Genomic DNA, 14,997 nt, shown 5'->3' with positions numbered 1-14,997 from the left:
AAGCACATCCCCAAACCCCTGTGAGCCTCCATGGTGGAGAGCCCACCACCTGAAAATCTTTCTGAGGCTTCAGCTTAAACTGATGACAGTCAGTCTCCATTAAGTCTGACTACCCATTAGGGCCTCAGGCTTCTCCAGTAATCAAAGCTCCCAGGTGTCTGTGCTGGAGGGAGCTCCAGCCATTTGACCCAACCTTGCCCAAGCAAGGCCGTCCCAGATTCCCCTAGCCCGCCTTCGGTGTGAATATGCATGTTTGTATACGTTACTCCTTGAAAATTGACGTATACCAAGTCCCCCCAAGAGCTCCTTCCTGTGACCTGGTCTTGCCCAACTAGCCCTGTTCCAGGTCCCCTGGCTACCCTGACTTGTGAGGCCCACACATGTGCAGTCAGCACCTTATCAGCTGTTGGGGCCCCCCATACCTGTGGAACTTAAGCTGGTCCCCAAACACCTACGGCCTATAGGCTAGAGAGAGCCCACCCCCCCCCAATACTTGAGGCTTCATCTTAAACTGTCAGTCCCCAAATGGTCTGGCTGCCTAATGGGGTCCTGGGCTTCTCTAGTCATCAAAGCTCCCAGGTGTCTCTTATCGGGAAGTACCCCGGCCATTCCACCCAGCCTGTCCTGGGAAGGCAGTCCAGGTTTCTCCAGACCTGTCTTTAAGAAAAATATGAGCATTTGTATAGGTTAAGGCTTCAATTAGGCAGATGTCAGCTACTTCCCATAGCCTGCCCTTGTGACCTGACCTCACAGGAGACTTACTCTTTTCCAAATCCCTGGCTCCCCTGACCTGCTGGGCACTTGCATACAAAGTACATACTCTGTCAGCCACCGTTTGGAGCTTTGACCCTCAAGGCCAGTGGAGCTAGGGTCCGTGCTCAACCATCTAAAAATAGCCTCAAAGGTAGAGAGTGTCAATCATCCCCAAATCGCTGGGGCACCCACTGAGATGGGCGTCACTTAGCCCCCATGTAAGACTTCACGCCTGCTTAGGTTCTGATCTTCTGCAGCTGTCAAATCTCCTCTTACCAGAGTACAGCCAGGCTAGCCCACCCCATCTAGCCCTGCAGGGAAGTCCACGTTATTCCAGGTCTGCCTTCCTCAGAAATATGAAATATGTACATTTGTGTAGGTCACGGTTTGATATTAGGCAGCGGCCTTGTAACCCCGAGAGCCTACTCGCATGACCCAGCCCACCCAGACATTTGCCCTGCTCCAGGTCCCTGGCTATCCCGACCCAGGAGGCCTGTACTTATGCAGTATACACCCCCAAAGCAAGCCTGGGGCAGGCTGGCCCTCCAAGCCTGTGAAACTCTGGTCAGACTCCCAGTACTGGTCAGATCCATGACCCCCAGGTGTCTCCAAATGGAGGAATACCCTGTCCTGCCAGACTGCCCCTTTCCTGGCAAGGCAGTGGAAAAATCTCCAGCTCTGCCTTAGGAGGGGAATACACGAATTTTTGTCGGTTAAGCCTTGGACTTGGGCAGATGCCAGGCACCCCTTCTGTCCCCTTCCTCTGACTAGAAGTCTCCTGACACCTGAGCTGTTCCACGTCCCTGGCTATTCCGACCTGCACAGCCTACACATGCACAGGACGTACTTTGAAAGCCCTTGTGCAGGTGCCCTCAGGCCCATCCTCGACCACCTGCATAGCCTAAAGTGTGGAGGGAGTCCACCCTGCGAGAACTGCTCTGAGACAGCCGCAAAAATGGGTGTTAATCTGGCCCCACGCATTTACTTACCATCTGCTATTATCTGGGGCTTTTGCAGCAATCAAGGCTCCCCGCTGTCTCATATTGGAGGATACCCTGGCCAGCCTACTGGATTCAGTCCTGGCAAGGCAGTCCCAATTACTGCAGCTCTGTCTTCAAAGGGAATACGCACATTTGTGTAGGATAGGGCTTGGAATTAGGCAGATGCCTAGTAATTCAAGAAGCCCACTTCCGTGAGCTGGCACCCGGTTCCAGGACCCTGGCTACCCTAACCTGGGAGGCCCACGCATGCACAGTACGTACCAGTAAGCCACTTTGGGCGGACTAGGCTCTCCACCTGTGAGACTCCGACCAGACCGCAACCACCTGAATATTGCTATAAGCGGACAGCTGCAAATGGGCCACAGGATTTACAGCCTACTGGCATCCTGGGCTTCCCTAGGAACCAGGACTCCCACTCGTCTCCAAATGGAGGCCCCGTCTGATGGCTGGGCCCTTCCTTGGCAGGGCAGTTGAAAAACCTCCAGCTCTGCCTTCAGAGGGAATATTCCATAATGGGTGGGTAGGCTTTGCATATTAGGCTAACTCCTTTTACCCCTAATAGCCCTCTCCTGTGACCCAGCCTCACCCAACATTGCCTTGTTCCAGGTCCCTGGGTACCCTGACCTATGTAGCCCATGCATGGGCAGTCACATCCCATTGCCCAGCCTTAGGCTGCAAGGGAGATTTCAGGCTTCTTCAGGGGTGGACAGTGGCACCTTTCTGCTCTGTAAGCTGCAGGTAGTTGGGGCCAGCAGGAGCTCCACAGGCATGGAGGACCCCAGCTGCCTCGAGTTCTGCCGATGGAGTGCATACTACTTACTCACAGGCAGGCTCCAGAGATCAGGGATCTGGACCTGGTCAAGTGTTGGGAGAGGCCATGTCTCAAGAGGGGGCTTTTGGAGGTCCATGGCATCTGCCTAATCCCAAGCCCTAACCTACATAAGTGCACAGATTCCTCCTAAAAGCAGAGGTGTAGATAACGGACTACTTTGACAGGGCAGGCTGGGTAGGCTGACTGAGGTATTCTTCAATTAGAGACACCTGGGATCCTTGATTGCTGGAGGATTCTGGGACCTCCATTAGGCGGCCAGTCCAAATGGGGACTGACTGTTAACAGTTTAAAGCTGCCACCTCACAAAGACTTTTGTGGGCAGTCTTCCTTTGCCCTGGACAGTAGCAGGTAGCTGGGAAATGGTACAAACTCCACAGGCCTGGAGAGACCCACCTTCCCAAGACCTGTTGATGGGATGCATAGTACGCATGCTCGGGCCCCAGAGGTCAAGGAAGCCAGGGACTAGGAATTAAGTGTCAAGAAATAACAAGTCTCAACAACAGGTTCTTGGGGGTCTTTGACATTTGTATAATTCCAAACCCTAGCCCAAAGAAATATGTATGTTCTCCCTGAAGGCAAAGCTGAAGAACCTGGACTCCCTGGCCAGGGCAGGTCTGGGCAAATTGATGAGAATATCCTCCACTAAAAGGCACCTGGAGCTTGGGGCACAGATAAGCCCAAACCCCATCAGGCAGCCAGTCCAAATGGGGACTGAACTGACTCTCGGTAGTGTAAAGTAGCCACCTCAGAAAGACTGTTGGGGTGGGTTCCTTTCACACTGTAGGCAATGTGGGTGGTTGGGGACCAGTGTTCCACATGCCTGGAGACCCCCAGATGCCTCTGGTTGACTGAAGGGGTACAAATTGCACCAGCATGAGCCACACAGGTCCGGGTGGCCAGGGAGCTGGAACAGGGTGCAGGGCTTGAGAGGCTGGCTCACGGGGCACAAGGTATCTGTGTAATTCCAAGCCTTAAGAGATGTGAACCTGCGTAAAACCTCTGAATATGAGAGGTTTCGAGAGGCCAAGTCACAAACCTGGGTATTGGAAGAACAGCAGATCTGCCTCATCGCAAGCCCTCATCTACCCTAGGCTCCTATTCCTCCTGAAGGGATGATGGCAGGAACTGGATTGCCTTGCAGTGGGGAATGTTCCGGGTCTCCATCAGGCAGCAAGTCCAAGTGGGGATTCACTGTCAGCTTTGCAGCTGCTGTCTCAGAAAATTTGCAAGGGGTGGGCTCCCTCCATCTAAACGTATGTATGTGGTGTCAGGTAATTTCAAATTCAGTAAGGCAGTGAAAAAGAATGCAATAAAATTATAAGGAAAGAGTAAAACATAATTATATAATTCTAAAAAACTTTACATATGTCACAAAAAAAGAGATATTAGAGCCAAAACAACAAATAATGTCTTTATACGAGGAACACAAAACTGGAAAATGAAATATAAAAATATATATCTTTTATTAATATTGAAAAACTTAAAATATGAAAGCATAAATCTGACCAAAAAATTTGTGAGATCACTACACTAAAATTTGCAAAACATTACTGAGAAAAAAGTAAAAAGACATGTAAAGGAAGAACTCTATACGTTCACGGTTGGAAGACAATACAATTAGGATGTTAATTTTCCTAAGTTAATTTATTCTTTGAACATGACCCACGTAAAAGTCTCTTTTTTTACCAAAAATAATTGACAACATGATTCAAATGCATTTGGAAATGGCCAAGCCTGTCCTGAAAAAGAATAAATTGGAAGATTTGTACTACCAGATTTCTAGATCTATATTAAGGATACTCTATTTATCATGTGGTAGTATCAAATGGGAGCCAAATTGATCAGTGGAAGAAAGGGAGTCCAGAAATACACACCCACACCCAGATCACTTGTTTTATGCACTAATGTAATTCAATGAGGCGAGAATTTTTTTTCTTAACTATGGTGAAGTAACCATTGGATTTTGGTATGGCAAACAAAATGGAAACTCAGCCTCTTTCTCATACCAAGTAGATTAATTGAAACTGGATTGTGGATCTAAATATAAATCATCTAAGAGAAAAGATCATGTTATAACCAGTCATTCATGATAAACCAATATTTACTTTACATTTCAAATTATATTTCAGTAGTAATTTAAATTTCCAATCCATCAAAAACATCACACACACACACACACACACACACACACACACACACAAAGCCATAGATTGGGAGAAGACATTTGCATTACATATATTGGATAAGAGATTAATATGTATTCCACACAAAGCAGTTTCATAAACCAAGAGAAAAAATAACCCAACTTAAAAATTGCAAAAAATCACCTCACAAACCTATGCACAATGTGTTCAGTATCACCACTCATCAGTGAGACTCAAAAGAGAAACACATTAGCTATGACTACACAGTCAGAGAATGGCAAGGTCTAAAAGCCTGGGTGCGTTTGCTAAGAATAGAACATTAAAGGGATTCAGAATTTGAATAAAAAAACATGATTGGTAATTATAAGTGCATAAGATTCAAAAATTTCTGCCTCAAAAAATTAACGTGGACTCAAAAGTCTAAAGTCACTTGGAAAATATGTCTAATTTATATCACAGAAATGTAAAATGAAAAGGGATAATCTCATTATTTCTAAAGAAAGGAAAAATAATAGGAAAATGGGCTAATCTCTTAAACAGAAAATTAAGAGAGAGAAAAAACCCCAAACAAATGTGCCTTAAATATCTTAAATGCAAATAAACACATTCAAAATAATAAAATGCTTATTAAAGTTACACAGAGGTCCACTTATTATCTACCGAACAGGAAAGATATTCAAAAGGTTGACAATATTCTCAGTTGACAAGACCAAGGAAAAGTAGGCTCTCTAGGACAGTACAGGATACCATACAATACACCTGTGAAAAATAATTTGAAATACTGAAGAAATTGCCTCATGATCCATTAACTTCAGTTTGAACAGTATATCCTGACAATATGTCCACAAAGTATATTCATCATGTTGTTATCTGCAATAGTAAAAATATCAGAATGGTCTGAGTGAGATACATTCTAAAATAAAAACAGCAAGGGACAGATAAATGTGTAAAATAATCTCTATAAAAAAGAGATTAAGAGAGCACCTGGGTGACTCAGTCAGTTAAGTGACCAATTCTTGGTTTCAGCTCAGGTCATGATCTAAGCATTGTGAGATGGAGGCCATGTTGGGCCCCACGCTGAGCATGGAGCGTGTTTAAGATTCTCTCTCTCCCTCTGTTTCTGCCCCTGGATCCCTGCTTGTGCGCTCTCTCTCCCTCTCTAAAAAGAGAGAGAGAGAAATTAATGAACATTGGAAGGATGTCAGAAACTAATAAAATTATCACCTTATTCAGTGAGGGAACAGGTATAACAGAAAGAAGACACCTCTGCATAAAGACCTTCTCATATCACTCTGCCTTCTAAAACATGGAGATGTTTTCCATTTTTTTAAGTTAGATTAGAAAAGTAAGAACAAAGCTGGGGGCATCACATTGCTGGATTTCAAGCAGTACTACAAAGCTGTGATCACAAAGACAGCATGGTACTGGCACAAAAACAGACACATAGACCAATGGAACAGAATAGAGAACCCAGAAATGGACCCTCGGCTCTTTGGGCAACTAATCTTTGATAAAGCAGGAAAAAACATCCGGTGGAAAAAAGACAGTCTCTTCAATAAATGGTGCTGGGAAAATTGGACAGCTACATGCAAGAGAATGAAACTTGACCACTATCTCACACCATACACAAAAATAAACTCCAAATGGATGAAAGACCTCGATGTGAGACAGGAATCCATCAAAATTCTAGAGGAGAACATAGGCAGCAACCTCTACGACATCGGCCAAAGCAACCTTTTTCATGACACATCTCCAAAGGCAAGAGAAACAAAAGATAAAATGAACTTGTGGGACTTCATCAAGATAAAAAGCTTCTGCACAGCCAAGGAAACAGTCAAAAAAACTAAGAGGCAGCCCACGGAATGGGAGAATATATTTGCAAATGACACTACAGATAAAAGACTGGTATCCAAGATCTACAAAGAACTTCTCAAACTCAATACACGAGAAACAAATAAACAAATCAAAAAATGGGCAGAAGATATGAACAGACACTTTTCCAATGATGACATACAAATGGCTAACAGACACATGAAAAAATGTTCAAAATCATTAGCCATCAGGGAAATTCAAATCAAAACCACATTGAGATACCACCTTATGCCAGTTAGAATGGCAAAAATTGACAAGGCAAGAAACAACAATTGTTGGAGAAAGGGGATCCCTCCTACACTGTTGGTGGGAATGCAAGTTGGTACAGCCACTCTGGAAAACAGTGTGGAGGTCCCTTAAAAAGTTAAAAATTGCTACCCTGTAATCCAGCAATTGCACTACTGGGTATTTAACCCAAAGATACAGACGTAGTGAAGAGAAGGGCCATATTCACCCCAATGTTTATAGCAGCATTGTCCACAATAGCTAAATTGTGGAAGGAGCCGAGATGCCCTTCAACAGACGAATGGATTAAGAAGATGTGGTCCATATACACAATGGAATATTACTCAGCTATCAAAACGAGCGATTTCTCAACATTTGCTGCAACATGGATGGGACCGGAGGAGATAATGCTAAGTGAAATAAGTCAAGCAGAGAAAGACGATTATCATATGGTTTCACTCATTTATGGAGCATAAGAAGTAGGAAGATCGGAAGGAGAAGAAAGGGATAAAGAAGGGGGGTAATCAGAAGGGGGAATGAAGTATGAGAGACTATGGACTCTGAGAAACAAACTGAGGGCTTCCGAGGGGAGGGAGGTGGGGGAATGGGATAGGCTGGTGATGGGTAGTAAGGAGGGCACGTATTGCATGGTGCACTGGGTATTATATGCAAGTAATGAATCATGGAACTTTACATCAAAAACCAGGGATGTACTGTATGGTGACTAACATAATAAAAAAAATATTATTAAAAAAAGGGGGGAAGAAAAGTAAGAAGCAGCAAAATCTAAAATTGAAAAAATACTAATTCAAATAAATGTAAAACTCTTAATTTGATAAGAGAGCCAATCAGAGATAAGAATCATTTCAAGTTACTTTTTAAGAAGATACTTACACTCAGAGTCAAGCATCCTGGGACAAAATAAACACAAGACATTTTAACCTTCATTTGATAGTTTAACTGGTGATAGTAATGTTTGCATGGCACTTTTGATGTTGTTTTCATGGACATTGAAATATAAGAATGTATAAGTAAAGAGAAAAGGGGAAAATGTGTTTAAAAGGTTTTTTTAACCGTATATTATTAAACTTGAATTGGAAAATACAGTAGGAGCTAATGAATTTGAAATTTCATTTCTATCTCAAATTTCTGACAACCAAAAGACCCTGGAAGTAAAGACACTTCAACAGTATTGAACACTCCCAACTAGCATTAACAGTACAACTTGGATTCTAAGCCCTGTGCTCCAAGAAAAAGAATCAGAACTTCTTGGAAAGCTGTATGATTATGGGTGTTGCACAGGGGAAGTAGAGAGTGAGCCCAAAATGTCATATTGTGCTAAAAAAAAAAGAGAAATACTCCAAGAGTAATGGGATATAACAAAGCAATCAGGAGCCAGTTGCAAGGCACTCACTAGCCAAATGTGGGATCATTTGTGCTTCAAAGAACAATGATTATAATTGATTGTGACAAATTGAGTAAATAAAAATTCACAAATCCAGGCTGATACCATGTTTAGAAAGCCTTTAAAATGATCGCAGAAGGTCACTGTTACATCAAGTTCTTACTCCAAAAATTGGAAATAAAGGGAAAAAATAAAGATTTACCAAATCTTTTTAGGTGAAAGTTTAATTAACAGAGTTGATAAATTAACACTCATCTTTACACAAGAATGACAAGTGCAAAAAAAAATGATACAAAAGTCACTATTTTGAAATGATTAGAAACAAGTATCATAAATAGAATCCACGAACATTAGGTGAAAGGTTGTAGAGACTAGTATATATACAAGCTTTAACAAAGATAACTGGCCAATTCTAACAGTGTTCCTTTATATGTGAGAAAACTGGCTGTCACCAATGATTCACATGTAGATAAATTGACTCCATTGGTGACAGCCAGGTTTCTCATTCCAAGCAAGAATGCCACTTGATTTGATGCAATGCAAAGATACAAGATATCACCTTATAATATTTTATCTTAATTAGGTATATCTTTATTTTCATCTTCAAGTTGTGCTTTTGTAGAAATTTAAAATGTTTATAGTCAACTGATTTTAACTAATTATGTTGTTGGAAATGTATGAACATAAAAATCTTATTTCAGACTCTTGTCATTGAATGTTTCCAAAGCCCTCCATACCAGCAAAATCATGAAAATGTTTTTAGATCTGAACATAATCACCAGAGGTCTTTATAGTTCTGAATGTGTATTATCTTGCTTTTTACATACCTTTATCTTAAAATAGTGTATTCTATGGTTCGAAGGTGATACATATTAAAGATAGAAAAATTGGACAATACAGGTGTGTATAAAGGAGTTAAACAGCTACTCTTTCCTCTATTACCTCTAAATTCAATTATAGTTATTATAAATTTTTGTGCTTTCTGCCAGCCTTTATTCTATAAACATTTATTCAGTGTTCAAAGCATAGTGTGTATGTGTGTGTGTGTGTGTGTGTGTGTGTGTGTGTATACTTGATACTGGACTTTTGAATCACTTTTAATGTTATAATAGTTATGCACCTAATTAGATTTGAATTCCTCTTTATGATTTGTTTGAATTCTTATGTTTGCTAGAGAGACATCTTATAGGAGATCATACATTTCATCATTTTTTTGGCATATATATCTATTGAGAGATAAGCAAAAGTAAATAACTTCTTATATCTTATTACTAACATAGGTATGACACAGTTAGGTTTCTATGTGTTTGTGAAGTAATACGATTTTGAAGATTGATGCAAGCATTTTTTCCCCATTTCCTCTGAAAGGGAGAGCCTCAGGAAGCCTCAGGAGTTATGAAGAAAGCTTTGAGAAAGGAGAAGGATGGAAAGAAGCAGGCATTGACGTGATCACAACTAATTTCTTGCCACAGACATTTTATCAATAGGACACATAGCATTTTGGTTCACCAAGTTTTAAGATGGTGCTCTTAAGAAGTGATTCATTTGTGTCTCAGGTTATATCATCCACATGCTATTTAACACAAATTCTGATTTATGAATAAAAATGAGTTAAGTAACAGTTGAAAAAATAACTGAGAAGAATTGGATTCATAATGAAAACTCTGGAATAAACGTACATATTTTAATTTTAGGACTGCATCTTAACCATCGTTTTGTACACAAGTGGGATATATCACTTTCCCTTCCTGACAGGTTATTCGAAATGCATGACCTGGTGACTTTCTATGATAGCCAACTTTACATATAAATTCAATATTATCCCCTGTTTTAGAATAAAATTTTTTCTCATGTCTCCATCGTAACTGTATGTTATGTTTTTCCATCATTTCTTCTGATACCACACATGCATCTGAAAATACAAAAACGAACATAAAACATTAAGTAGCTTACAAATATTTGCCACAGAATTTCAGACTTTCAAGTAAAGTATCTACACTGGCCTAGCACTTTATTTGCAAAACCTTTTCCAAACTAACTCATTGAAAATCCATCATGCAGATTTAAATCATTTTAAACAAAGGATGTAAAAATGAGGTACTGTGTTTAATGTGTAATAATTAGATATTATAATCAAAGATACAAAATGTCAGCTCTCATATGAAGAACTTTGATTAAAGAATCTTTTGTTGCTGTTATTGTTTGAACAAGAATTTTTCCAACTTGATTTCCTCATATATTAATATTTGGTGGTCAAGAATTCAACAGAATCGTTGTTTGTTAATCCATGAAAATTCTATAAATAGGAAAACATCATATTCATTACACAAATTATCCCAGGATCTATGAGAACATGAAAATATTTACCTAAGCATTTCGGTGGTTCTGACCACTGTCCATTACTACATATTACATTCCTGTTTCCCTGAAGTGCATAGAAGGCCTGGCATCGGTACTCAACTGATGATCCTGGAGCGTAAGCTGGTAATGGGAATGACGTAATGTCTCCATTGTCGATAGGTGGAGGGGGCCCACATTTTCCCTGAGGGTCTAAAAAAGCATTATTTGATTTATTGAAAGACCAAAGGAAAACACAGAAAAGCAATAAAAATATAGCACAGTACTTAATATTAAGACATGTGATTTCTGCTAACATAATGATTCATTGAAGAAATTTTAATCACTTAAAGTGAGAGTTACATTTTTAAGCCCTTCCTTTCACCCCACATGAAAGCACACAGAGGCATTAACAAATATGTCTGCTTTGCATTATTTCAGTATTAAAAAATACTTTTCCTAGAGAATATATGCTGAACAGATGGATAGCTTAGATACAGAAATGTCCTTGTTTTTAGGCAAAAGACAACAATTGTTGGAGAGGATGTGGAGAAAGGGGATCCCTCCTACATTGTTGGTGGGAATGCAAGTTGGTACAGCCACTCTGGAAAACAGTGTGGAGATCCCTTAAAAAGTTAAAAATTGAGTTACCCTATGATCCAGCCATTGCACTACTGGGTATTTACCCCAAAGATACAGACGTAGTAAAGAGAAGGGCCATATGCACCCCAATGTTCATAGCAGCAATGTCCACAATAGCTAAATCGTGGAAGGAGCCGAGATGCCCTTCAACAGATGACTGGATTAAGAAGTTGTGGTCCATATATACAATGGAATATTACTCAGCTATCAGAAAGAACGAGTTCTCAACATTTGCTACAACATGGACGGCACTGGAGGAGATAATGCTAAGTGAAATAAGTCAAGCAGAGAAAGACAACTATCATATGATTTCTCTCATCTATGGAACATAAGAACTAGGAGGATCAGTAGGGGAAGAAAGGGATAAAGAAAGGGGAGGTAATCAGAAGGGGGAATGAAACATGAGAGACTATGGACTCTGAGAAACAAACTGAGGACCTCAGAGGGGAGGTGGGTGGGGGAATGGGATAGACTGGTGATGGGTAGTAAGGAGGGCACGTATTGCATGGTGCACTGGGTGTTATACGCAACTAATGAATCATTGAACTTTACATCAGAAACCAGGGATGTACTGTATGGTGACTAACATAATAAAATAAAAAATCATTATAAATAAAAAAAAAAGAAGTGTCCTTATTTTTATATACAACATATTGTAGTGTCTATTGGGTCTCTAGTCATTTTTTTTTATGTTCAGTTAGCAAACATACAGTACATCATTAGTTTTTGATGTAGTGTTCAACGATTCATTAGTTGCGTATAACACCCAGTGCTCATCACAACATGTGCCCTCCTTAATACCCATCACCTGGTTACCCTGTCCCCCCTATCTCCTCACTTCTGTAACCCTCAGTTTGTTTCCTAGAGTCCATAGTCTCTCGTGGTTTGTCTCCCTCTCTGATTACCCCCCCCCTTCAGTTTTCCCTTCCTTCCCCTATTGTCCTCCGTGCTATTCCTTATGTTCCACATATGAGTGAAACCGTATGATAATTCTCTTTCTCTGCTTGACTTATTTCACTTAGCATAATCCCCTCCAGCCCCATCCATGTCGATGCAAATGGTAGGATCTCTACTCATTTTTTATTAATTTTCGTTTTTATTACAAAATAAATATCCTCCCGTTTAATGAAATTCAAAGAATTACAAATTTGTATAATGTGAAAGGGAACTGCCGGCTTCCTGTTCTGGACAAGATGAGAGAGAAACATTTTTTTTTTTTAAGATTTTATTTATCTATTTGACAGAGATAAGATAGCCAGCGAGAGAGGGAACACAAGCAGGGGGAGTGGGAGAGGAAGAAGCAGGCTCATAGCAGAGGAGCCTGATATGAGGCTCGATCCCATAATGCCGAGATCACGCCCTGAGCCGAAGGCAGACGCTTAACCGCTGTGCCACCCAGGCGCCCCGAGATAGAAACATTTCTGCTTCCAACATAAAAAGAGATTTCCCCAGCCTAGCAAGACAGAGGCATTTCTTACAATACCTGAATTACTCCAGAGAAACACCATAGAAGAAACCTAAGACCACCCCTTTCTCCACCTTGATCAACAGAGGCCAGGTGAGGAGCCTAGACTTCTACCCACACTCCTGGGGAACAAAACACCACTCCCTTTTCCCGAGATGTCAGTGGAGGCCAAGTGGGAAGCCTGGACTTGTACCCTGCATGTTAGTACTGAAGGCCTAATAAATAAAATATTTCCCAAAAAATGCAGAGTTTTATTTATTTATTTATTTATTTATTTATTTATTCATTCATTCATTCATTCATTCATTCATTCATTCATTCATTTTAGGATTTTATTTATTTATTTGAGAGAGAGAGCATGAGATATCCAGCGAGAGAGTACAAGCAGGGGGAGCTGCAAAGGGAGAGGGAGAAGCAGACTCCCCACTGAGCAAGAAGCCCAATGTGGGACTCAATCCCAGGACCCTGCAATCATGGCCCAAGCCGAAGGCAGATGCTTAACCAACTGAGCCACCCAGGTGCCCCAAAATGCAGAGTTTTCGAACATAATGCTCAAACTGTCCAGAATATAATTGAAAATCATTCATCACAGCAGGGACCAGGAAAATCTCAAACGAGAAAAGAAAATCAACAGAAGACCACACTGAGATGACACAGATATTGGAAACATTTGACAGTGGTTTTTAAAAATTCAATGTCAAGTATAGAACTGAAAAATGTAACAGAATTTCTTCTCAAACTTACTAGATGGGCTCAGTAATAGATTGCAGATGCCAGAAGGATATATAAACTTGAATGTAGAGCAATACAAATCACTCACCTTGAAAATAGCCTGAAAACAAGCAAACGAACAAACATAGAAGGACAGAGCTTCAGGGATCTGTGAGAAGGTAACAAAGAGTAGACACTCGAAAAAAGAAAGAGGGGATTGGAGACGAAAAAAATATTTAAAAAAATAATGGCTGAAAATTTCCCAAATTGGTCATAAGACATAAATATGTATACTAAAAAAGCTGAATCTCTGCATTATTCTTAATAATCCGTATTATTTTAACAATCTGTATATGTGAATAATAAAAATCGTAAGGAAAAAAAAATAGCTGATATCTCCAAACAGGTTAAACCAAAAGAAATTTATGCCAGGATACATCATAATCAAACTGCTGAAAACTATTAAGAAAAGGAAAAAAATACCAAAAGCTAGATAGAAATTATGCAAACCAATGGGGGAGAAAGGCCTCAAATATTAGTGGGGTGCTCATCTGTGACCATGGGGTCAAACCCAAATTCTATATGCAGTGACTCTATCCTGTAGGATTCAAGGGAGAAATGATGACATTCTGAGGCAAAGAAAAACAGAGACTTTGTCTCCAGCAGACCTGTGCTTAAAGAATTTCTAAAGAAATTCTCTAAATAGAAAGGAAAAGGTAACAGAAGAATAAAGACTTTGGGAAGGAAGAAAAAAATGGAACTAATAAAAATAGGGGTAATATAATAGACTCTCTTTTTCCTAGTTAGTTGGTTAAATTATGTTTGATGTTTGTACAAAATTACATCATTTGATATGATTTGACGTCTGAGCAGAACTATATCACGTGCTAATGTATGTGGAATAAATACTTAAGAGCTTTATGTTACAAATGTGGGGAGAGTAAATGGACCTAAATGGAAGTAAGGTTCCCACATTTCACCTGATGCAGTAAAATGTCAATACCAGCGAGACTGATCAGCTATATATGTGCATCTTCATACCACCAGCAACACTAACAAAACTATACAAAGAGATACACTCAAAAACAATATAGATATATCAAAATAAAATAATTTTAAAATATTCCAAAAATCCACAGGGAAGGCAAGAAAGCAGGAATGAGAAACAGAGGAAACACACCCAAAACAAATAATAAAATGGTTGATACAGCCCCTAATCTATCAATAATTACTTTAAGTGTAAATGGTTTAAATACTTCAGTTAAAAGACTGAAAACGGCAGGATGACATATAAACAATACCCAACTATAGGGCATCTATAAGAAACTCTCTTCGAACATGAAAGCAGAGGTGGGCTCAAAGTAAAAGACTGGAAAATATATATGCCAGGCAAAAGTTAATATGAAATACTAAAGGGGCTACTATAATAGCGCCTTTGTTGATTCCCTTTATTTCCTGAACTAAATACTAGAGAGTTCTATGACCAAATACTCAGACTTTTTTTTTTTTCTGTATTCACTAATCCCTGGGATAAACTCAGGTAGTAAGCTACTTTGAAATATAATCCACATGCTGAAGAAGCCCAAATTTATATCATCTTCTATGATCAC

The 14,997-nt window shown here is 40.1% G+C and overlaps 1 protein-coding gene across 1 annotated transcript in view; it reads right to left on the bottom strand.

The window, feature by feature from the left end:
• Positions 1-9,935: 9,935 nt before the first annotated feature.
• Positions 9,936-14,997, bottom strand: part of LOC103669361 (complement factor H-like) — a 106,199-nt gene continuing 101,137 nt past the window's right edge. Inside the window, 2 exon segments of the mRNA XM_008697696.2 lie at positions 9,936-10,144; positions 10,600-10,782. Of these exon segments, the coding sequence (XP_008695918.2) occupies positions 9,936-10,144; positions 10,600-10,782 (392 nt within the window).

The sequence above is a fragment of the Ursus maritimus genome, unplaced genomic scaffold, assembly GCF_017311325.1.
Source record: "Ursus maritimus isolate PB19 unplaced genomic scaffold, ASM1731132v1 scaffold_2, whole genome shotgun sequence".
In the NCBI taxonomy this organism is placed as follows: Eukaryota; Metazoa; Chordata; class Mammalia; order Carnivora; family Ursidae; genus Ursus; species Ursus maritimus.
This window is presented reverse-complemented; position numbering and strand designations above follow the sequence as displayed.